This window comes from Sus scrofa, chromosome 7, assembly GCF_054392235.1.
Source record: "Sus scrofa isolate SSC_HxYL_T2T_F1_AM1 chromosome 7, Sscrofa_HxYL_maternal_Yorkshire_Landrace_v2.0, whole genome shotgun sequence".
Lineage (NCBI taxonomy): Eukaryota > Metazoa > Chordata > Mammalia > Artiodactyla > Suidae > Sus > Sus scrofa.
In genome coordinates, this window is record NC_139389.1 from 126,794,869 (window position 1) to 126,820,014 (window position 25,146).

The window sequence follows — 25,146 nt, forward strand, 5'->3', positions numbered from 1 at the left end:
CTAGAACATAGTCAGATTTCCAACTTTGCCTAGGAAGAGCATTGTCTCTGTGGCTTTGTTTATAATCAACAGCAGGAAGGACCCATTGAAGCAAATGGTGGGATAAGAGGGGCCATCCTTTGACTGGACTATGAACTTGGTGGCGGTGGCTGCTGTGGTCTGGGTACCCTCCAAGCTGACGTCCAGCACAGCCTTGTGGGTGGTCTGCCAAGGGAAAAACAAACACCAATAGCTCCCTTCTGACTCCTTTATTTACTGAGTTTGGGTGTTTTTCCTGGGAGTGGGGACACCCCCTCAAGAGACTTCAAAGTTATACCTGGCATTAGGTTGGCTTAGCCAATTACAGCTGTTGTGGCTTCTGGTCAGTTAGCCCCTTAAGTGTGGAGTTGAGTGGTTATAAATATAGATCAGGGGTGGGGGGAGGGAGTGGGATGGACTGGGTGTTTGGGGTTAGCAGATGCAAACTATTACATGTAGAATGGATAAGCATTCATTCTACATGTCCTATTGTACAACGCAGGGAACTCTATCCAGTCTCTTGGGCTAGACCATGATGGGAGTTAATATAAGAAAGTGAATGTGTGTGTATATGGGTCACTTTGCTGTGCAGCAGAAATTGGCAACACAGTGTAAATCAACTATAATTTAAAAAACACACACAAAGATTATAGACCAGAAAGACCTAGTTTGAGTCCCAGTTCTGCCACTTAATTGTTGCAAAAGTTATTTGGGTGCTGTGTGCTTCACTTTTCAAATCTATAAATAGGAGATCATAATTGCATGTCTCAGGAGTTTATCTAGAGTTAAAGGAGGTCATATGAAGCAAGGGTCATGAACTTGCTAGCAACGGTAATTGCTACAATTGTTGCATGGGAGATGTAGGTTAGGGATTACTGAATAGTGGATCCTTCCCTCTTCCTCCGGGGAAGAGTCATGTATTCCGTGGATCCTTCCCTCATCTTCCGGGGAAGAGTCATGTATTCCCAAGCTTCAGGGGGCCAGAGCACCCTGACGATGACAATCACTGTTTTGCACATGTGCAAAAAAGCGTATCATGGGGAAAAGTTCATTATGTTTGTCACGTTCCGGTGGGACCCCTTGGTATTCGTGCCAATGACAATGATCCTCTTTGGTGGCCCAGGGCCACTGCTGACCATTCTAATCTGTTGTCAAAATGAATTTTTAGACACGGGTGGACAGAGGTTGTGCAGGTAACCCACATGAGCTGAGGAGACGTCTCGTAAGAGGAAGGCACACTTGGGGTGATTTTTGGGGATCATGTTGCCATGTGGGAATTGGGCTTGGTGGTTTGTTTCAAGAGAATCACAGTCTAGATTTTTAGGTACAATATCTTACATTTTAGAAGGCAGTGCTTTTCCTTCCTCTTCCTTTTCTCTCCTTTTCTTTTCTCCTTCCTTCCTTCCCTCCCTCCCTATCTCCTTCCTTCCTTTCTCTTTCTTCCTTCCTTCCTTTCTTTCTTTTTTCTTTCTTTCTTTCTCTTTCTTTCTTTCTTTCTTTCTTTCTCTCTCTCTCTCTTTCTTTCTTTCTTTCTTTCTTTCTCTCTCTCTTTCTCTCCTTCCTTCCTTCCTTCTTTATTCCTTTTTTCTTTCTACCAGGTTCAACCCAACACATCTACCAGGCTCTCATGGTCCATGAGCAGCCACATTATGACCTTGGTATGAGCACAGAGGCTTCAGGGAGGAGGGGATGAATGTGGGGGAGGGGGCAGCTGCTTGTCTGCAGTGGTTTGGAGGCAGCAGCACTGCTGGCTGGAGAGAGGCCTGGTTCTCAGAGCACTGTAAGTGGACCTTAGGAGCATTTATTTGAAGAGGGATAGAGATCCCTGTGTCTCAGTGGTGCCGTAAAGCCACAGGCCTGGCACCCATGAGATCCAGCCCTGCTTCTGCTACAGAGAAGTCACTTTGGCTGTGGTCTCTGTTTCCTTACCAGTGAGATGAGGGAGCTGGACAGGCTGGTCTCTACAGGCCCTTCCAACTCATGCTTTCATGCAATATGCTCATTGACCAACTCACTTTGGAGACTTGCAGGGAGTCTCTCTTCGCCATTCCAGAAGAATCCGCACTTTTGTCAAAGGCATCCTGGATGCCCATCTTCGGCAGGATGGTTTCCAGGTCATAGGAGGCAGAAATGGAAATTTTGGGAAAGAACTCCTCTAACCACCTGTGGAAAAGAAGAAAGGACAAGGTGAGCTCACAGGCCCGTGGTGGCCATTCGGAGTGGTGAGCAGGAGACTCTGCCCTTCCTCCAAGCACTGGTTGCTGCTTGAGGCATCAACACATCCCAGACAACCAACCCATGTTGCTCTGGAAGTAAGCCTCTTGGATGCCCAAGTCCAGCTTTGAAGACACACAAGATGAAAAGTGGGCCCCTGATGAAGTGGGGACAGAGCTGAGAAAGGGGCCCAGCAAAGGTGCCTATGGCAGAGGTCAGTGGGAGGTGCTGGGCAGTGATGGGAGTGTGTCTACCCCCCAGAGCATGTCTCCCATCATCCTTCCTGAGACAAACCCTGCTCATCCCTGAGAGAGCAGAACCATCTGATAGAACTTTCTGTAAGTTAGAAGTGCTGTCTGATATGTGCTGTCTGATATGGTAGCTACTTGCCCTATATGGCTGTTAAGCAGCTTAAATGTGGATAGTGTCAAGAAGTAACTAATTTTGAAATTTTACTTAATTTTAAGAACTTTAAATAATAATGTGAGGCTGATGGTTCCTATATTGGACAGCATAGCTCTAGATTTTGGCACAGTTTTTTTTTTTTTTTCAAGTCTGTGATGGGTTTCCTGAACCAAGAGTGAAGAGCTCCCATACTATATGTCAGGCATTGTCTCCTATACTATACTCCTCTACTATATGTCAGGCATTGTCTCAGGCACATTCACCAACATTGTCTCCATTTTACGAGAGTAAATCTTCATTTTAGTGCTTTGCCCAAGGCCATGTACTTGGTGAGTGACAGAAATGAAAGCATGGGCATGTCGGATGAACAATATAAGCTCCTCATTGGTGGACTTCTTGTGACGTCTAGCACAATGGACAGCTCTCTTTTCCCTTCTACTGTCTCCTGCACTGGCTTGGCCATCTCCACCTTCTCTCTGCTCTGCCTGTTATTCTTTAGGGACCCCACACCCCCAGCCTCCATGCTGCCTCCTCTTCCTCTATCCAGCCCTGGTTGCAGTCTGAGTAGAGAAGAAACCTCTGAAACAGCATCCCTTGCATCTTTGTTAGTACTGTTTTCTTTACCAAAAAACGCCCTTCCCAAGCCTCTACGTCCTGTCCATCCTTGTGGCTCAAATGTGCCACCTCCTTGAAGCCTTCCTTCAACCCAGCAGAAAGAAAGTAATCTCTCTGATCAGAAGCTCCTCAGAACTCTGCCCACCCTCCCCTGGGACATTGACCTTTGTCTTTCTTGAAAGACAGTTATCCCTAATGCTCTCTTTTCTCTCCTCCTAGACTACAAGCACCTGGGAATGATGCTAACAATGCCAAGAAAATAGTGCTAAAAGATTGTGCATAAGACTTTGACATGCCTTTTTATCTTACGGTTAAGATCATTTTGGGAAGTTCCTGATGTGGTTCAGTGGGTTAGGAATCCAACTAGTATCTGTGAGAATGCAGGTTCGATCCCTGGCCTCACTCACTGGGTTAGAGGATCCAGCACTGGTCACGGATGCTGCTCAAATACTGTGTTGCTGTGGCTGGGGTGTAGGCCAGCAGCTGCAGCTCTGATTCAACCCCTAGCCTGGGAACTTCCATATGCTGTGGGTGCGGCCCTAAAAAAAAAAAAAAAAAAAAGAGAAAAGAAAAAAAAAGATCATTTGGATACTCTCTACAATAACTACAGAACAATAATAATAGTATTACTATTAACTAACAATTATTAAACGCAGTATCTCTCAGGCATTCTTCTAAGCACTTTATAAATAGTAACTTATTCTATCTTTTCAACAACCTATGAGTTTAATAATATTATTTATCCTCATAGGAGAGTAGCGATGTTTTGTATATATGTGTGAGTGTGTTTATGAAATAATTTTATAGAATTCCATATTGAATTGGCTGATAGAGTGAGATCTGTTAGCACAGAATAGCTCTGGTGACATATGCTTTTGTGATATATTAACTACACGACTTTAGGTAATTTACTTCTTCTCTTGGAGCCTCTAGTTCCTTATCTGTGAATGGTGGTGATAATGCTTCTCATCTCTCAGGTGATTGTGAAGTTCAAGTGAGAGCGTGTATGCACAGCACCAAGCTTACCATCCAGCATACAGCTGGTGCTCAATCTGCAGCATGATTATTCAACAGCTGTTGTTGGGGTCTTCTCCTCATCCTTGGATGCACACGATCCATCACCTGCCTCAGGCCACGGCAACTTGACACCCACCTCTTCTGGAGGGAGCGGCTCCACTTCCCCAGGGTCCTGGCTGACAAGGCCCATTCCAGCTCCCTCATCTTGCTCTGGCCAGGGAAGACAACGAAGGCCACAGTGTCTCCACTGTAGTCCATCTGCAGCACAGAGCAGTTCAGCTCTGGATCCAGCCCAAGAGCAAATTGCTCCACCTGGTGCATCATTGGAACCTGCACAGTGGTCCTCTTGCCCACCAGAAATGGGAAATTTGACTTGTGTATGCAGGGTTAAAGGGCTTCCCCCACTTGGCTAGCACAAAGAGAGAAGAGAGGTCTCGATGTCAAAGTGACATTGGGGAGGGGGAGACAGCAAGAATAGTGAAGTAAGGACCTCTGAACACTCCTTCCTCCAGAAAAGCCATGAAAAACTGCCAACAGTGGTCAGAATTCACTTGTAGAACTCTGAAAATTAACCAAATGCAATTTCATAAAATTGAGGAAAACATTATCAAAGAAAAACAGCTAAATCTTGGCAAGAACAGTGAGCCTCGTGGTTCTGTAACTTGACCTAGTTCCATTCCCCACTCCCTTTTGTAGCCTTAAAAAAATAATAGCCTGCATTTGCAATGAGATATAGCACCCTGGCAGCCATTGAAGGGAAAAAATACATTCCAGAAACCTAGAATAAAGTAGGAGGACCGACACTAACCAACTTCCAGACTTACTATAGAGCTACAATAATCAAGACGGTGTGTTACTGATAAAAGAACAGACAAATAGATCAGTGGAAAAGAACAGGGAACCCCCAAATTGACCCACATAAATACAGTCAACTGATCTTTGACAAAGGAGCAAAAGTAATACAGCGGAGCAAAAAAAGTCTTTTCACCAAATGGTACTGGAACAACAGGCATTGATAGAAACGCAAAAAAAAAAAAAAAAAAAAAAGAGCCTAGACACAGAGCTTACACCCTTGTCAAAAATTAACTCAAAGTGGATCACAGACCTAAATGTAAAATATGAAACTATAAAACACTCAGAAGATAACAGAAGAAAACCTCAATGACCTTGGGTATGGCAATAACTTTTTAGGTACAACAACAAAAACATGAATGAAATAATTGATAAGTTGGACTTCATTAAAATTAAAAACTTCTGCTCTGTGAAAGACAGTGACAAGAGAATGAGAAGATAAGCCAGACTGGGAGAAAAATATTTGCAAAAGATATATCTGATAAAGGACTATTGTCTAAAATATACCAAGAACTCCTAAAACTTAACAATAAGAAAACAAACAACTGGATTAAAAAATGGGTCAAAGACATTGACAGATACCACACCAAAAAAGTACGCAGATGGCAAATAAATGTATGAAAAGGTGCTTCATATCCTATGTCGTCATGGAAATGCGAATTAAAACAACAGTGAGCCACTATTACACATCTATTCAAATGGCCAAATACTGTAACACTGACAACACCAAATGCTGACAAGGATGTGGAGCAGCAGGAGCTCTCATATATTGCTGGCAGGAATGCAAAATGATATTGCCATTCTGGAAGACAATTTGGTGGTCTCTTTCAAAAACAAATACACACTTGCCATATGATCTCACAGTCAGGTTCCTTGGTATTAATTCAAAGGAATAAAAAACTATGTCCACACAAAAATTTGCACATGAATGTTGATAGCATTATTTGTAATTGCCCAAACTTGGACACAACCAAGACTTATCCTTCAGTAGGTGAATGGATTAAAAAGCTATGATACATCCAAGCATGGAGTATTAGTCAGAGCTAAAAATAAATGAGCTATCAGGCCACGGGAAGACAAAAAGGAACCTTTAATGCATATTACTAAGGGAAAGAAGCCAGTCTGAGAAGGCTATATACTGCATGGTTCCAACAGTATGACATTCCGGAAAAGGCAGATCTTTGGAAACGTAAACAGATCAGTGGATTCCAGGATTTGCGTATGTGCCTGGGGGTAGGGAGTGAATAGGCAGAGCACAAAGGTTTTTTGGGGCAGTGAAAATAATCTGTAGTATATCATAATGATGGATACATATTATTGTACCCTTGTTCAAATCCATAGAATGTAAAACACTAAAAATAAACTATGGACTTTGGGCGATCATGCTGTGTCAATGTAGGTTCATCAAACATACCTGTAACAAACATACCTCTCAGGTGCAGGGATGTCACTAGCAGACCTGCTCTATAAGAAATATGAAAGTGAGCCCTTCAGGAAACGATACTACCCAGTAACTTGAATCCCCATAAAGAAATAAAGAGCACCAGTAAAGGAAATTACATAGTTAAATATGGTATAAAGTATTTTTGTTGGTGTTTTTTCTCCTTTTTTTTTTTTTTTTTTTTTTTTTAGTTAGGATGGGAATCTGTGGCAAATGGAAATTTCTGGGCTAGGGCTCAAATTGGAGCTGTAGCTGCTGGCCTACCCCACAGCCATGGCCATGTAAGATCCGAGCCACATCTGTGACCTACACAGCAGCTTGTGGCAATGCCTGATCCTTAACCCACTGAGCAAGGCCAGGGATCGAACCCACATCCTTACAGACACTATGTTGGGTTCTTAACCTACTGAGCCACCACAGGAACTCCTCTCCATCTTATTTAAAAGACAACTGCATAAAGCAATAATGACAAATCTCTGTCAATGACCACACAATTTATGAAGATGTAATTTGTGACACCAATTGCATAAAGGAAATGAAAAGGAACACAACTATTTAGGAGAGGAATTTTTCTACACTACTGAAATTAATATTAATCTAAACTAGGCTGCCATAAATTAAGATGTTAATCATAACCATTATAACCGCCACTAAAAAAATAATTTGACAAAATACCAAAATAAATAAGGGGATTAAAATGACACACTGGAAAATATTGTCACGCAGCTCATCTGTGTTCTGCCTGGGATTCAAAGTCAGGTCTCAGATCCCATGACCCCAAACCCAAATCCCAGATCCCATGCTCTTTGCTTTTTGTGCTTCATAGGTTTATTTATTTGTTTTTTTAAGAAGCAAGACAGTGACACCAGATTGCAAAGTCCCCATCTAAGCTGCTAGAAGTGATCTCTGACCTCTTAGAGATCCCTCCCAACACCCTTTGTCCCTTTTGTGTAGAGCTAATCCTGTTCTCACTTCTCCCCATGGCTGGCTGTCCCCAGAGAGAGGCATTTACTGGTGTGTTGGTGTCCTTCAAAAAGAGGAAACCTGGAGCAGAAGGCTGCCTACAGCTGTGGTTCTTCAGACACCTCCCCTGCAACAGCCCCCAACCCTGGCCCCCTTTCATGGGCCTCACTCAGCAAGCCTTTGGCACTGGGAGGATTTTAGACTAAGCACCCTAATGGCAGTTGGAAACTCCAGCCGTTCTGGAGCAAGTCAGGGTTGGGCTTGTATCAACCCTGATCTTTACGATGGGCAAGTGGACTTCAGCGTCTTTTTCTGCTTTGTGACATAGGGACGATTATCTGTACCCCACAGAATTGTTCAGAGGATTGAAAGCAAAAAGATCACTGGCCTATGTCAGGCCAGTGCTAACGTGATAGCCACGTTTCCAACAGCCTCTTGGTTGAAATGAAATTTATGTAAATTGAGTAACATTTAATCATACCAAATAGGACTAAAATTGCAGGAATCTGTATCAGGAATCTTTTCTGCTGAGTGAGTGATTCCTTTAGGAAACTGCCTATTTAAATGCGTTCAGGACTTGTCCATGAAGACAACCCCCCCCCACCACATTGCCTCCTAGTTATTGCTCAATATCCATCCTCCCTGTCACAACCCAGATGTGTATTCACCACCTCGCCTCCCACTCACTCCCTGGCCCATTCCAGCCTGGTTTCTGGGTCCCCAGAATCACGACCAGCCACGAACATATCTAAGTTCTCATCTTATCTGACTTTCTAGGAGCCTCTGACACTGGAGACCACTCGGCACTTAGCCAGCCCTTCCCCCAGGCTCTGGGAGACCAAATTCTCCTGGATTTCTCCCATCTCTCTGTTCCTCCTCCTCATCCCCTATTTACTGGTTCCTCTTCTCCTCATGTTTCGGCGAGCTCCAGCATCCCTGCTTGGTTCTGGTGCCCTCCTCACCCTACCCCTCCTTTCTCCTCAGCTGATCCCATCACACCCACGGTTTCATTACTAAGAGATGCAAATCACTTATTATTTTCAATCTCCAGCCCAAGCCTTTCCTCTGGACTCCATATAGCTAACCACCTCCTTAATATCTCCTGATGATGTGGCAAAAGAACCTTAAGCTCTACATGACCCAAATGGGACTGACACTTTTTTCCCAAACACCACATCCCCACAAAAGTTTCAACCGAAACTTTCCTTTCAACATCTCTGTCCATGACGCCACCACTCACCTAGTTATTCAAACGTGGAGCTCATTCTTGCACCTCTTTCTTCCTCATTCCCCATGTCAACACATCACTTACCTAGTTGAAGTGTTCCAACAGCCTCCCATTTCCCAGAGTGGAGTTCTTTAGTCCAACCTGTAGAACCCAACTTCTTCATGCATCTGTGGATCTAACTTCATCATGCATCTCAAAGCTCCTTCTCAGATTAGGTCCAGCCATTCTGCGCAATTTCATGATCTTCATAGGCGGTGTCTGTCGTGCCCTACTCCTAGAGTCGTATCTCCACTCTCCTCACCAAATCTTCCCTCTAACTATTCACTGTTTAGGTCCTAGCTTATGATGCCTCTTTAAGGAAGCTCGCTCTGACTACCCAGATAAGGAAAATGCTATTAACTGTTTTTATGGTACCATTAACCTCTTTGTGAAACACCCACCATTGCCATAACTCCACATTTGTGTGGCTGAAAAGTTAGTGAATCAGGGAATTTCTCTTATTCTCCCCAAGCAGCACTGTTTAGCCGATAATAAGGGCTCCGTGTTTGCTGAATGAATGAATTGAAATAAATACAACTGGCAATTTACCTCTGAGGGTTGATACTGAGTAGAAAGGAGCAAAAGAGAACATTTTAGGGTCTTAATTAGGATGATTGTTACACAGGTATATGCATACATAAAAGGTAAGTTAAGTTACACTTCTGGCCAAGACAAAGTAATTGACATTGGACTTGTAAACTGTTGTAAACAGTTAGAAAACTCAACAAAATATATGAAAAAGTTGAGATGCTAAAAAAAGGAAACAAATCAGACACTGGACAACAGGGAAAGAAGGGAAACAAATGTGCTAAGTCCTATGATTGTTTCAATTTTAAGCCTACAGGTACTTTCTGTTTACAGGGAGGGGCACCCAAGGAGAACATGGTAGTTTTGCTGATTAGGAAACAGGCATCAGAGTTTGGGAAAGCTGAGGGAGCTACAATTTGTGCAGCAAAAATGTGTATTGGCTTAAGTTAAAAGCTAGGTGCTAAGCTCTGCATGCACAGCGTGAAATTCCACAAGATGGGCCCAAAAAGAAAAAAAAAAAAAAACAACTTCTGTGACGATGTAAGCAGAACAATTCTTAGAGCTCATATGGTGTAGGATGATATTTAGGTTGTGACCAATCAGAGTGAAGAGACCTCATTGAATGGCTGGGGCATTCAGTAGAGACCCCACAAGGGTTGCATCTTAATATTGAGGCTAAAGTAATGGTTTAAAGTTACTCTAGACAGCCTAACAAAGCCCAAAAATAGGCATGGAGGAGTTCCCGTCATGGCTCAGTGGTTAACGAATCCGACTAGGAACCATGAGGTTGCGGGTTCGGTCCCTGCCCTTGCTCAGTGGGTTAAGGATCCATCGTTGCTGTGAGCTGTGGTGTAGGTTGCAGACGTGGCTTGGATCCCAAGTTGGTGTGGCTCTGGCGTAGGCCGGCGGCTACAGCTCTGATTGGACCCCTAGCCTGGGAACCTCCATATGCCGTGGGAGTGGCCCAAGAAATGGCAAAAAGACAAAAAAAAAAAAAAAAATAGGCATGGACACACTAAAGCAGTTCAGAAGGTAATTCAGTTCTTTTTCAAAACTACTGTCAACACACCACAAAGGAAGACAAAACCCTGATCAAAAATCGTAATAACACAATGTCCAGCATCCAATCAAAAACTGCTAAATAGTCTAAGAAAGAGGAAAATGTGATCCATGTCCAGAAGGAAAAATCAGCAATAGAAACAAACCCAGACATGACTGAAATTGTGGAATTAACACACAGGAACTTAGAAACGGCTATTTATATATGCTTAAACAAGAAAACATTGATCTAATGTCAGAAAAAAACAAATAAATAAAAAAGAAGCAAATCGATCTTTTGAAGAAGGAAAATTTGGTATCTGAAATGAAAAATTCACTGGCTAGACTTACGAGAAAATTTCAATTGCAGAAGAGATCGGAAAGCTTGAAAATAGAGCAATAGGAACTAAGCAAACTGGAGAGACCAAACTGGTGTTAAAAAAAAAAAAAGAAAGAAAGAACAGACCCCAAGGATCTATGGGACAAAATCAAGTGGGGTAACATAGATATAATTGGAGTCTAGGCAAAAAGTGGGGGGAGGAGGACAGAAGCAGCTTTGAAGGAATAATAGCCAGAAATATTGGTGTAATTTACTGTATATAAACTATACCTAAGTGAAAAAGACTAACTACAATAAATGAATGCAGCCCTACCATGTCGCTCCCTAAGCTGTATAATCACACACAATTGCCAGTCTGCAATGTATGACTGGGTCACTATGGTGTACAGTAGAGATACTGTAAATCAACTATATCCTAATGAAAAATAAAATTTAATTAAAAAACTTGAATTAAATATGGAGCTGCAATAAACAATCTAACAAAAGAGATGGGGATTCAGCCACAATCATGAGTGGGTTAGTTTACTCAGGAATGAATGAAATTGGGGGAACGGAGTGGAAATGGAAACCCGTTTCACAAAGAGAAAGGATACCTCGGCCTGATGCTCTAATTGTCACATCTAATTACAACGTGGTGACCCAGGAGGGTGGGAAACACTTTCCTGGCTGGGCTGGAGCCAGAGGAAGCTGGCCATAGGACATGAAGCTCTTGCCTGGCTTTTCTGCACAGGATCCCTGTCTGGCACAGACTCAAGCTCAAAACAATATTTGTTGACTAAATGAATGCATGGAGGAATGAATATGCAGATAAAACTTTGGCGCCAGTTCTGTTATTTCCAATATGAGTGTCATAGTATTGTCCAAGATAGCAGGGCCTTGGGGGACTTCCAGAGCCACCCCATCATGGCACAAATGGGAAATGGAGGCTGGGGAAGAAGGTATTTGCATGAGCCCTAGAGTCAGCGTGCTGGCAGAGCGGGGCCGGGAGGCAGGCTTCGCCCCTGTGATTATCGTCGCCAGCACACCTGCCTATAACTTTCCGGTATGTGACCACAGGGATGACCTCAGCCTGGGCAGACAGGAAACCAGCCTGCTGGCACCCTGCGTGTGCTTGAGAAGCCATCTGCTCGGAAGCTGCACAAAGGCTTTCGGCATTGCGCAGAAGGTCAAGTTGGACCTTGTCCAAGGAGCCTGCCTACTCTGGCACTGTGATCTTGCAAATCTCTATTCTTGGCGGAGGTTAAGCTCGCTCCTCTTGTCAAGGACACCCAGTTGTGAGTATCTCCTGGGCTACAAAGATCCAAAGGCTGATCGTGCATCAGAGACCGTACAGGGCAGAATTCCAGTGGTGTCCTCTCCTCAGCGAGGTCGACCTGACCACCGCCAGCCCCGCCAGTCCCTGCAGTCACTCTGACCTGCTCTACGCGATGTGATGTTCTTATTTATTTGTTACTGCTAATGTTTATCATCTGCCTCTTTCTCCTTGCCTGGAACCCCCACGAGGGCAAGTGTTTTGGTATATTTTAATGATGTGTCTCAGCCTCTGGAATGGTTCCTGGCACAAGGTGGACACTTGGCAAATATTTGTTGGATGGATGGATGGACAGATGGATGGACTGATGGACAAGGTCCCAGAGTCCCAGCTCTGCGGCTCTTTAGCCATGGGATTTTTGGGCAAAGGAAGTTATCTTCTTGAGCCTCAGTTTTCTCATCTTTAAAATGAAATGGCAAGTAGCAGGATATAAGATTAACATTCAGAAGTCAGTTGCATTTTTGTATACCAGCAATGAAATATTAGAAAAGGAATACAAAAATACGATGCCTTTTAAAATTGCACCTCACAAAATCAAATACCTCGGAATACACCTGACCAAGGAGGTAAAGGACCTATATGCCAAGAACTATAAAACTCTAATCAAAGAAATCAAAGAAGATGTAAAGAAATGGAAAGATATTCCATGTTCCTGGATTGGGAAAATCAATATTGTGAAAATGGCCATACTACCCAAAGCAATCTACAGATTCAATGCAATCCCTATCAAATTACCCATGACATTTTTCACAGAACTAGAACAAACAATCCAAACATTTATATGGAACAACAAAAGACCCAGAATCGCCAAAGCAATCCTGAGAAACAAAAACCAAGCAGGAGGCATAACTCTCCCAGACTTCAAGAAATACTACAAAGCCACAGTCATCAAAACAGTGTGGTACTGCTACCAAAACAGACAGATAGACCAATGGAACAGAATAGAGAATCCAGAAATAAACCCTGACACCTATGGTCAATTAATCTTTGACAAGGGAGGCAAGAACATAAAATGGGAAAAAGAAAGTCTATTCAGCAAGCATTGCTGGGAAACCTGGACAGCTGCATGCAAAGCAATGAAACTAGAACACACCCTCACACCATGCACAAAAATAAACTCAAAATGGCTGAAAGACTTAAATATACGACAGGACACCATCAAACTCCTAGAAGAAAACATAGGCAAAACACTCTCTGACATCAACATCATGAATATTTTCTCAGGTCAGTCTCCCAAAGCAATAGAAATTAGAGCAAAAATAAACCCATGGGACCTCATCAAACTGACAAGCTTTTGCACAGCAAAGGAAACCCAAAAGAAACCAAAAAGACAACTTACAGAATGGGAGAAAATCGTTTCAAATGATGCAACCGACAAGGGCTTAATCTCTAGAATATATAAACAACTTATACAACCCAACAGCAAAAAAAACAATCAATTAATGGAAAAATGGGCAAAAGACCTGAATAGACATTTCTCCAAAGAAGATATACAGATGGCCAACAAACACATGAAAAAACGCTCAACATCGCTGGTTATAAGAGAAATGCAAATCAAAACTACCATGAGATATCACCTCACACCAGTCAGAATGGCCGACATTAATAAATCCACAAATAACAAGTGCTGGAGGGGCTGTGGGGAAAAGGGAACCCTCCTGCACTGTTGATGGGAATGTAAACTGGTACAGCCACTATGGAGAACAGTTTGGAGATACCTTAGAAATCTATACATAGAACTTCCATATGACCCTGCAATCCCACTCTTGGGCATCTATCTAGACAAAACTCTACTTAAAAGAGACACGTGCACCCGCATGTTCATTGCATCCCTATTCACGATAGCCAGGACATGGAAACAACCCAAATGTCCATTGACAGATGAGTGGATTCAGAAGATGTGGTATATATACACAATGGAATACTACTCAGCCATAAAAAAGAATGACATAATGCCATTTGCAGCAACATGGATGGAGCTAGAGAATCTCATCCTGAGTGAAATGAGCCAGAAAGACAAAGACAAATACCATATGATATCACTTATAACTGGAATCTAATATCCAGCACAAATGAACATCTCCTCAGAAAAGAAAATCATGGACTTGGAGAAGAGACTTGTGGCTGCCTGATGGGAGGGGGAGGGAGTGGGAGGGATCGGGAGCTTGGGCTTATCAGACACAACTTAGAATAGATTTACAAGGAGATCCTGCTGAGTAGCATTGAGAAATATGTCTAGAAACTCATGTTGCAACAGAACAAAGGGTGGGGGAAAAATGTAATTGTAATGTATACATGTAAGGATAACCTGACCCCCTTGCTGTACAGTGGGAAAAAAAAAATGAAAAAAAAAATGAAATGGCCACACGAACTCGAAGGGCTGGGGTGTCAGGTGTTTGGGAAAGCACGCATGCAATGCCGGGCTCATCAGAGGCATTTAGTCAGGGTTGGTTACATCAATGTCAAACTCATTCATTCGCCTGTGAGGTCCATCCGTCCACAAACAGGTGGCCTGGTGAGGCTTCTTAGAAGCAGGAGTTGGCCTTTTCTGGAAGGATGAGTAATACATTGAAAGGAACTGGTGGGAGGGGGAGTGTTGGGAAGAGGAGTGGGGAGCATCCCGGCAGGTGGGTGTGGGAGCAGATGCAGCAAGGCGGCCATGCAAACCCATGTGGAGATGTGGGCAAGGACAGTCCCTGCGATAGGCCTGCCAGGCTGGCATGTGGCCTTCCCTCCCAGAGAAGGGGAGAGCTCTGGAGGGGGCTGGCCGTGTCTGGAACCTGGGCAATGGCTGGGGCAAACTTTCTTTTCAGCAAACACATACTGAGCATGCTCTCCATGATACGCAATGGCCTGGGCATTGGGGACACAGGGACACCAGTCTGCTGCCATGGGGACACTTATAACACGTATGTTTGTCTGGGTCTGCCTCCAACTAAACGCCTGCTAAAGTTCCCCATAGTCCTTCAGTTAAAGACCAGCATCTCATGGACTTCTATGGTGGTGCTGTGGGTTAAGGAGCTGGTGTTGTCACTACAGTGGCTTAGGTCACTGCTGTGGTGCAAACTCAGCTGCTGGCCCCGAAACTTCCCTATGCTGTGGGTGAGGCCAAAAAAAAAAAAAAAAAAAAGAAAAAATGTAACAAACAAACAAATGACCAGCATTCTCCCTGTGGCCCACAGGGGCCCCAACCTACTCCTACAGCCTCATCGCCCACCTCTTCCTGCCTTACTTTGTCACCCTGGCATAGTCATGCTGTTTCAGTTCCTTGTCCCTGACACCCTCTCATCCCTGGAGCCTTTGTACAGACTGTCCCCTCTGCTAGGTACAGTTTCCCTCTGCTCCCCCCACCCCTTTTCTTTGCGTAGATAAAATTTATTTCTGTAGTGAAAAATGAGAAAAAGGCTGTGATGGTAGGACATCATGTAGAAAACTAATTAAGACCTGCAACAGTCAGTTTAGCATAAAGTTATTTAAAAGAAAGATGAATAAAAGCACTAGAGAGTAAGCTGAATTTCTATTTGAAAGACAATCAGAGTTTTATATATTAACTACATGAGGAAAAATACACCCATATATATCTATTATATATCTATATATGTATATATATATATTTTTTTGCTTTTTTAAAATAGTTCTGCAGGTACAACATATAGAGGTTCCCAGGTTAGGGGTAGAATCCGAGCTGTGGCTCTGTGGTGCTGCCTGTTTGGACAGTGGTTGGGGGAGGTCATGATAATGGGATTAGATTAGAAAGGTTGTGTGTTCTCAATGCCAGTGAGGCCACCTGTCTTCAGCCCCAAGTCCCTGCTGGGTCTGTGCAAGGCAGATTTTCCTCTCAGTTCCCAGAAGGATTAGAAATCCTTCCTATGAAGAGGATGTTATTCATACTGTTGTCGAAAATCGTCAGCAGAAAAGGTCTGTTTATCTTGATCTTTAACCGTGTCTGCATGGGCAGGACCTCCATTCCGGAGCCCGCAGCCCCCTCCGCACCTTGCTCATCCATCTTCAGAGCAGCCTTGTGTATCACCTGCGGGAAACAGGAGTGAGGTCAATGCTTGTGAAGCCCTGTGGAGGCCATGGATAGGTAAAGGGTGGCAAGAGGCCCAGAGAGGGAGAGGCTTCAGCCAAAGTCACCCAGCACAGCAATAGCTTGGCAGGTGCCAGCCGCTCCAGGGCTCCTGGCTTTTCTGCTGTCATGACCAAAGGCCACTCAAACATTAGCAGATGTATTCATTGTGAGGGGAAAATTGAGCAGGGGGACCTTCAGCTCTAGGCAGGGGGTGGGGCTGAGAGCGTGCATGGTGACAAGGACAGAAAGGGTCTGCTGAGTTTTAGCTGATGGAGGGGAGGTGGTGGCATCCTCGGCCCAAAGCCTCCAGCCCCCACCACCCACCTCTCATCCTCCTGACGGAACAGGAAGAGGGGGTCAGACTGCAGGGTAGCCATTGGAAATGACTCAGATGCCACATCTACCCAGAAGGCCTCAACGTCTGGGACTATGTGAGGGACACTGGGAAATTGATGGGCTTCGGTGAAACAGTGATACATTTAATTCCATTCTATAAAATGCTAACAATTTTACTGGCAAGCCAACGGCTGATGTTTACATATAGAACCACAGCGAGCAGCGCACCTAACTTTGGAAGAGAAACTCACTAAAGGCCTATGGGAAAGGGGCAGGGCCATGTGAATGTTTATGCAAAGTCTGTGATGGGAAAAGTTAAAAGTAATATAATTTTGTTAGCTGGGCCTTTCTTCCTCTTGCAAACTGAAACATAAATCTAGGTGAGGGCCTCTGTCAGCTCAACCTGGCACCTCAAATCCCTTCTAAATGTGCTTGAACTTCCCTCTTAGCCCCAGCCCATCCCCCATTGCCCAGGACTCCAAGCCTTCCCACCTCCCAGCCTTAGGCCATGCTGCTCCCCCTGTTGGAAGATCTCCCCCACCCAGCACCCTTCTCTGGGCTTGTTGAAATCTTCACATCCCTCACCCCCACCAATGCCATTTGAACCTGAAAGCAAGGTTGCCAGAAAAATACAGTCTAGTTAAATCTGATTTCAGATAAATGGATGAAAAGTTTTAGCATAAGTATATCCCATGCACTATTTAGGATATACTTAGACTAAAAAAATTCCTTCACTGCATATCTGAAATTGAATTTCACTGGTGCTCTGTATTCTATCTGCTAAATCTGGGCACCCTATCCCCCTTGGGATCCTCTCTGCTCTCCACCAATAGGCAGATGCTGTAGACCCTGCTGTAGACCCCTGGTTGAGGGGGGGTCTTTTGCTTGCTTATCTCTAGGTCACATAGATCATGTTCCCAGCTTACCCCTCACAAGACTGTGAGGCCTTTGAGAGAGAGTCTTGGTCAGTTCTAGGCCTGATGAATGTTTCGGGACTCCATCAATTGTTTGTTGCATGGACTCGACTTCTAAAGTAGGGCCAGGAGATTGATATTTCTGATTTTAAAGACTAGAAACAGAGGTTATGTGATTTATCCAGGATCACATGGCTTTTTAGGGGCAGGGATGGATTTGAGCCTGGCCTGATGGGGAGGGGTAGAATCTTGGCTTGGACAGCTGCAGTGACATCCAATGACAGTGGCTCTGGCTTGGGGCCAGGGACAGCCTCCTGTGCTGGAGGGGGCAGCATCTGGACCAGCAGGCTTACCTTACCCACTTTCAGGCCTTCATGAGGGGAGATCCTGGTGAGATCTCCGTGGTCCTCAAAGATTTTGGTGACACTCAGGGAGGAGAGAGTCTTCTTCAGGTCATACTGACTGGAGATAGACAACCTGGGCACGGACACTTCTGTGACACTGGGGAGGAGAAAGTGACAGAGGTGAGCAGCAGGGCCCTGCCACTTCCCCGGTGGGCCTTAGGACAGATGATGGAAGAGGTTTTCATCTTCCCATCCCCTGAGGTCTCAGAGCTTCTCTCTCCTCTCAGGATGAGGGGAAACGGCAAACCTAGGACCAGGTTTTAAACCATCCGTGCTCAATTAAAAAGGGAAGGAGTTTCTAGGCAGATATTTCTGAGTAGTGAGAGGAAATAAGATCCAGTGCATTCATGGGGAGATTGGCTTTAAAGTGGGAAGGCAGATGCTAGAAAATGGGTACATATTACAGTAAACATGTATACGTGTGATGGGGTGCCCAGACTGGGAGCAGACCCTAGCGCTATTTACCAGGAAAATGGATATTTCTCAGTCATCAGCAGTTTTGTGCCTCCGATACGTGGAGCTTTGTATTTGCCTTTGGGTAAACTGAGCCTTTCCTCTGGAGACCCACCATGGCAATCCTCAAATTACACAAAAATCAAAGCAGGTGTCTGTCTCCCAAACAAACAGGTGTGTTCAGGCTGAAGTCACCCAAGGCCTAAATTCCCAGTGTTTTTTGCACAGACAGGAGTGTGTCTGGTGGCTTGGTCACTTCTCCTGGGGAAGAGCTGAGTTTTCAGCCTCCCCTAGAACACACAGAAGAGCCCTTTCCTTCCCCCACAGAGGACGAGTGCAGTGGTTGGGGGACTTGGCAACTTGTCCTTCGGACCACAGATGAGAAGGTAGGAACATGGGCCTATCATATTCTCAAGCAACAGTTTCCCCTCGGGAGCCATGGGCAAGACCACTGCCCTGCCAGGGGAAATGGAGTTTTCCCCAAGGGGTGGGCATTCCTGCTCTCGGTCATCCTGGAGCCAGAAGTGATGGGGAGGCAGGATCTCAGCTGGGTGAGAAGAACACTCCTCTCCATGGCACTCCTGGCAGGGCCTAGCTTCAAGGCCTGGAGATGCTTGGAGCAGTCCTAGCACAGTGGGAGAGGGAGACCAGAGGCCAGCTGGGAGGGCGTTTTGAAAAAGCCCCTGAAAGCAGCCTGCACTTGGACTCAATGACAAGCCACCTTCATGCATGGTAAGTATCCCTAGGCCCAGACTTGCTGGCCTGCAAGAAATCTCAAAAGGCCCATCCCACACTTGTGTGGAGGAGCAAAGGAAGGAGGGTGAGCCCCTGTCCTGAAACCAGAGAGAAAGCGACAGTCTCCCAGGAATATCTGTGCATGGTTAGTGGTAGCCTTGTGGTGGTCTCAGCTCTAGCAGCGGCAGAGGTGCTGGGTCAAGGGAGCAGGAAGCACCAAATGCTGGCACCGGAGTTTCAGCCCATAGGAAATTGTCAGAAGTCACTTGGGGATGGTGATGGGTGCTCTAAGGATTCAATGCCAGCAATCCAACCGCTGGGTCTCAAGCCACCATGATTTGAATACTAAAGGAGACAGGGTCCTCTAGAGTCTTTGTCTCATGAAGCTGGGACTTCTGGGTGAACTGAAGGTGGAGGACCTGGAGACCTTCCCACCTTCCACCTTCCCCTTCCATTCCCTCAGTCCCCTGGGGAGATCTCCAGAACACCTTTGTGAACATAAAACTCTGTAGAGCACAGGCTAGACATTGTCAGTCCTATCAAGGGCATCTCCATGTTAAGAGAACACATACCTTCACTTTCACCCAATGAGCTGCTGTCCTGGGGTTCTCACCTAAGGGTAGGAGGGCCAGATTGCAGGACACCTGTCATTCAACAAGCCTGAGGTTCAAAAGATCTGAGAACCTTGCAACTCCACCTCTTCAACAGTTGGAAGGGGAAGGAGAAAGGACCTCACCCTTGTGAGGGCGGGGGGTGACACCATGCCTAGGCACATTTAATTCTCTCAAGAGTCTTACGAAGTTGGCATTGTGATGGCTGTGTCACAGATGAGAAGAGTGGGTCTCAACTAAGATTGGAGCCACAGTAGAGTTTTGAACAGAAGAGTGACACGCTCTTGTTCAGGGCCTAAAGTTATCCTTTTGTCTGCTCTGTTAAGGATCTGCTTTTGGTGGTGAGGGTGGGAGTAGAAATTAATGCTGGGAGATCATTTGGAAGCTAGTTAGTGAATGCAGTAGTCAGATGTTGGGAGTCATAGAGATGGTGGGCAGAGATCAGACCCCAGATATATCTTAAAGTAGGGCTACTGAATTCCCAGATTGGAACCCAAGCTCTTCTTTCTGCCTCAGGGGCCAGTGAGGTCCCTGGTTTGCAGCAGGGAGGATCAGGGGGTGTTGTGTAGAGCCTGAGATGTAGCAGCCCTCTTGGCATCAGACTCCATTTAGCTTGCTGCTTTTCCATACCTACACCAGCCCCCACCAAATAGTGACTTTATCTAAAGCATTCAGAAGTAGAATTTCTCTCCCAGGAGCTTGCAGCTAAATCTGGTTATCTGAGATGCATTCTGCAAGTCCTTCAAGGGTGTGTACCCATATGCAGGAAACTGCTGGTTCAGTTACCACCCATGGATAACTCATCTCAGTCCTAGCATCTTCTCTGCTTCTTAGACCCCTCCTCAGCTCCTGACAGCACGTTGGGTGGGAATGACAGAGGTTCTCAATAAAGACGTTTTGGATGGAGAATGATGGCAAGGTCAATGTGGAAGAGAGGGGGCCAAGGACACCATTTCTACCCAAGAGGAAGCTGCCCATTCCACCTCATAGACCCACCACCTCTCCTGGCTGCCACAGAACCAGTCTTAGCTTGGCAGGTTTCAAGGCACTGTGCACATCTACACTGACACCAGGTCCTCAGGACTTAGCTCTAATGATGGTTCTCACCTTTCCCAAGAAAAGCTATCACTAGGTAAGGGCCTGGGAGGGATTCTGGCGGCTGATCTTAAATGTTCTAAAGAAAAGTATTTGCTGTCTTGGGTTCTTCAACAAATATTAATATAACTTACTTGGGGCACACTTCACTGGTTTTGTTGTGACACCACAGTTGAAAACATTCTAAGTACAACGTACAGCTCATAGCTCCTTTTCACACAGCAGGTGTCCGTCCTCACAGTTTCCCTCTGCCTAGGGTTTGGTCTCTCCTTCCATAAGTATAGCTATTCAGCCTAGCACCAGTGATACCTACTCCATGAAACCCTCTCTGACCACCACTGCCCACCACGTTTTTGCTTCACCCTCTGCACTTTCACAATGTTTAAGCATCCCCCTCTGAGACCAAGAATTTCACTATATTTCTACAACTTCTTTTTCATTTTACTTCCTACCAAAATATAAGTTCTTCATGGAGCCTAGAATAGGGCTTTTGCATGGGGATAAGAGCTCAGTATATCTGGGATAGAAGCAAAGTCATTGGGAGGGAAGGGAGGAAGATGGAAGATGCTGCATATTTCTGCTTTACCTCCGATTGAGTAACTTTTTCCATTTGGCAAAGGTGTTCATCCCCAAGGCTTCCTCTACATTCTTCATTTCGCCCTCATCAGGAAGAATGAAGAGTGCTGAGAGGTTGCCCTTGAAGGGCATTTCCAGGACAGTGCAGGAAAGCTGTTCATCATGACCAACTGCATACACGCTGCTGTGGATCATCATTGGCACCTTCACTGTCCTGTTTCCTTCCAGAATGAAATCTTCCTCTTTAGTTGCCTGTGGGTCAAACTCATGTTTCCACCTGGCTTAAGATCAAAGAAGGACAAAGTCACATGGGTGTCCTGAGGGAGAAGAGGTTGACTGCATCTGGTTAACTACTGAGTCTCTCTCCACTTGGATTTAAAGAAAGGTTTTGGATACTCTGGGATGTCAGAGCAGGTCATCAGGAATACTTGCCCTCATGCTATGCCCTGAAGACCTTCTAGTGAGATGGGCTTGGTCCAGATGATCAGTTTCCAAAGAAGCCAAGACGAGGGCTGCTGAGCTGAGAGAAGAGCTTCAGACTGCCCTAAGCCCACGTGTTCCTGAGGCTGAGAAAACCTTTGGATTTGGTTACATAAAAGGGAACTGGATTACACTTAATGTTGGGTCTAATATGAGTTAAAATTTTCAAGTCTAGTCTAAGCCAGCCCTAGAGGAGCCACTCTCATGTGGGACTAGAAAAAGATTAATGTAACTGGCTATTCTTGGGAGTGTGCCAAAGAGTGGTGAACTCCCAAAGCTGGGTGTTGGGACCCCTCTTTTTTGACCCTGAGGACTCTTTGATGCCATTGGGCATGGACTCAGACCTTGATTTTTTAACACTTCCTACCCTCAGTAGGGTAAGAGCCCCCAGTACAAGGCTCTTAGGACCAAGTCCTCTGGATTTATTGCTCCTAGAAGGATGACCTTAGACAAGTGTCTCAGTCTCCCTGGGCTTTAGTATCCTTATTTGCAAAACAGGGTTATTGATGGGAATCTTCGAGGGCTGCTGCGAGAATTAGTAGGGAAAGGCAGCATGGCTCAGTGACTGTGTATGGTGAGTGTTGAGTGGATGCTAGTCATCATTAGCATCATTGTTGCTGTTCTCGTTATAATCTAGGGGACATAGAGACTTTGGGAAATTCCTCATTTTCCCTTCTTCCCCGATTTGAGCAGACTTGAGATTTCAGTCTACCATTATGACTCCTTTTTCCCTTAGTCATCAATCTCCTTGTTGATTTTAGGAGAGCTGAACTTGCATGTTCAGAATCATATTTCTGATAGATCAGCAATGATCTTGCCTGGCCTGAGGGATGTTGGCCTCTCATTTTCACCTATATTGGCCAACCTTTGTGTGAATGTGTGTGTGTGGTGTGAGCAGGTTTGCATGGTGATGGTGGTGGATGAAGCTTGGACTTGGGAATATTTTTCCACCTTCTTTTTCAGTGCTTCACCCTCAGACTTGGGGAATCTACATCATGTGGTAGGGAGACTAAGGCGCCTACAAATGTGATCATGATCTCCATCATCAACACCATCACCATCCTCGGTGTCTACTTGGAGTGATGGAAAGCACAGCCATCATGGAGTTCCCGTCGTGGCACAGTGGTTGATGAATCTGACTAGGAACCATGAGGTTGTGGGTTCGATCCCTGGCCTTGCTCAGTGGGTTAAGGATCTGGCATTGCCATGAGCTGTGGTATGGGTCGCAGATGCGGCTCAGATCTTGTGTTGTTGTGTCTCTGGCATAGGCCCGTGTCTACAGCTCTGAGTAGACCCCCTAGCCTGGGAACCTCTATGTGCTGTGGCAAGCAGCCCTAGAAAAGGCAAAAAGACAAAAAAAAAAAAAAAAAAAAAAGAGAAAAGAAAAGAAAGCACAGCCATCAGGTCAAGAGAAGCAGATTCTAGTCCTGACTTTCATTGGCTAGCATTGTAACCTTGACTAAGTCAATTAATATCTCTCTGAATTTTGCTTTCCTGATCTAAGAAATGGGTAAAAGAATGTCACTCTAACCTCTACAGCCAATGTTGTGCTAGGATAATCAGTAATAATAAAAGTGTACATATGGAGAATAGACTTCAAAAAATCCATTTCTCATACATTTCCATCTTGAATTTCAATAACCTCCCTATGAGCTATGTATCAAGGCCCTCGTTTTTCAAATAGGAAAAATAGGATTTTAAGAGACTAATTATATGTGAATTCAAGGTCACAGAGCAAGCAAGTAGACAGCCCATGTTTTTAATACAAGTCTACTAGTCATCCTATCATTTTTGTGTTAACATGCCCTTAAGGCTTACCTTGAAAGAAAACATAATTTATAAGAAGGATCAGAGTGCTAGGGTCTATTTTCTTGACCAGGTTGCTAATTTTCCCCTGGGTTTTCTGATTGACGTAGTCATTGATCTGCCTCTGAGCATTTTCCAAGTTCCGGAAGTTGATGGGAATAGTGTCTGCCTTGTACAGGTTCTTGACATCTGTCAGAAATTTCTTCTGTGGCTTTAGCTTCTTGTCAATAAACAAGGCATTCCCAAGGCCCAGATCATGACCATGGTTTCTCTGGTTCAGCCTGTTGATGAGGTAATGGAAGCCTTCATGAAGATCTTTCTCAGGCATATTCCTGAAGTTGAAGCCTTGCTTGATCTCAGCCAGGGTGGAGTCCTGTGCACCCAGAGTCAGCATGGAGAAAGCCACAGAGATGCTCCAAGGGGAGAAGAAGATGTTCTTGTTAGAGTTATTGCAGGACAGCTTCTTGTACAGCCTGAAGCCAAAGTCTGTGTTTCGCTTTGCAAGCTCCTGAGCTGCCCTCCTTCCCTTCCCCACTTGGTCACGACTCACAGCTTCATGATTCTTGGGAGAGAAGTTGCTCTTCAGAATACCTTCCACGGTGAGGAGGCCAGCCAGAAGCAGGCCCAGGCCCAGCGTGGAGTTCATTTTCCTTGGAGATTTTCCTGTTAAGGAATAGAGTAGAAGTTAGAAGACAAGAAAACAAAAGAAACCCTTTGCCTCTGTCTTATCCACAAGGAAGACCAGATGGAAGAAGGAATACAGTAATCAGGGTGTGCTGTGCATAGCAGTTTGTAAGTGCTTTGACATCCATTATAGCACTTAGCCTTTGCACTCACCCCAGGGACTAGAAATGATTGAGTAAATGAGAAGCCTGAGTGTAGAGGACAGTTCTTGTAAGTTCAGTAAGAATACAGTATGGGCATTTGAGTCAGGATAAGCCATCAAAATAGTCCATGCCCCTGCCACACTGATTGGTTAAGGAATGAGAGGGTGACCAAAATCAGATCAATCAGTATCTTTCTTTGAAAACACAAAGTCCTCTTACCTCTGGGGTGACAGGCTTAAAGGTAAAGCTTTGGACCTCAGTGTGGACATGATATCCACATGTAGAAGGAAAGATGAGAGAGAGCAAGAAGAGAGAGATGGAAAGAGAGAAATGGGAAGACATATCTGGTGACATCTTTGGAGTCCCTGGATTGAACTTTTCCTGAAACCCATCCACTTCTTTTAGAGTTGGCTGGTTTCAGTTGGTTTTCTTTCCTTGCAACCAAACAATCCCAGTTTGCAGAGATAAAATCATTTGTCTAAGATTACATGGTACATGGTTGGTAGACACCTACCCCAGGAGAATCCAAGTCTCCATGTTCTCCGTGTCCCACACCCTCTATGCCAGGTCCTGTGGATGCAGCTGCCATCATAGCAGACATGGTTCTTCAGGGAACGTGTGGCCCAGTGTTTGAAAATTCTAGTAGATAATACCATTGTCTCCCATGATACTCTTCCATCTGTCTTCCTAACAGAATTTCACTTTTTTTTTTTCAGGTGTTTACCCTTCTCTCCAACAGCCCAGGTGTCTCAGGGACAGGGACCCATCCCTAGCCCTAAGAGGGACTCTGAATGGGGCATGGTAGCCTCAAGTCCTCCACTAGTGAC

General features: G+C 44.9%; 2 protein-coding genes across 2 annotated transcripts; both read right to left on the reverse strand.

Annotated features, from left to right (window-relative positions):
* Positions 1-24,153, reverse strand: LOC146401900 (serpin A9-like). Its single transcript, XM_084970470.1, is given in 5 exon segments — positions 1-204; positions 2,034-2,181; positions 4,406-4,640; positions 4,643-4,678; positions 23,505-24,153. Coding segments are annotated over 5 exon segments (1,257 nt in total). The 5' UTR covers positions 24,139-24,153.
* On the reverse strand, positions 15,637-22,747 carry LOC106504546 (serpin A12). The gene is made up of 4 exons (XM_084970319.1): positions 22,666-22,747; positions 21,217-21,487; positions 17,686-17,833; positions 15,637-16,040 (listed from the first exon to the last, which is right to left on the reverse strand). The coding sequence occupies exons 1-4, from the start codon at positions 22,745-22,747 to the stop codon at positions 15,849-15,851; spliced, it is 693 nt and encodes a 230-aa protein (XP_084826445.1). The 3' UTR covers positions 15,637-15,848.
* Positions 24,154-25,146: the final 993 nt, after the last annotated feature.

Bases quoted from the DNA above. Each gene is read 5' to 3' on its own strand.
- LOC106504546 (XM_084970319.1), bottom strand. From the start codon at position 22,747: ATGGTGATGGTGTTGATGATGGAGATCATGATCACATTTGTAGGCGCC. The intron at 17,834-21,216 runs GTAAAGCAGAAA...TCTCCTCCCCAG, and splicing joins AAAAAGTTACTCAATCGGAG to TGTCACAGAAGTGTCCGTGC. The intron at 16,041-17,685 runs GTAAGCCTGCTG...TGTTTCCCGCAG, and splicing joins AAGGCCTGAAAGTGGGTAAG to GTGATACACAAGGCTGCTCT.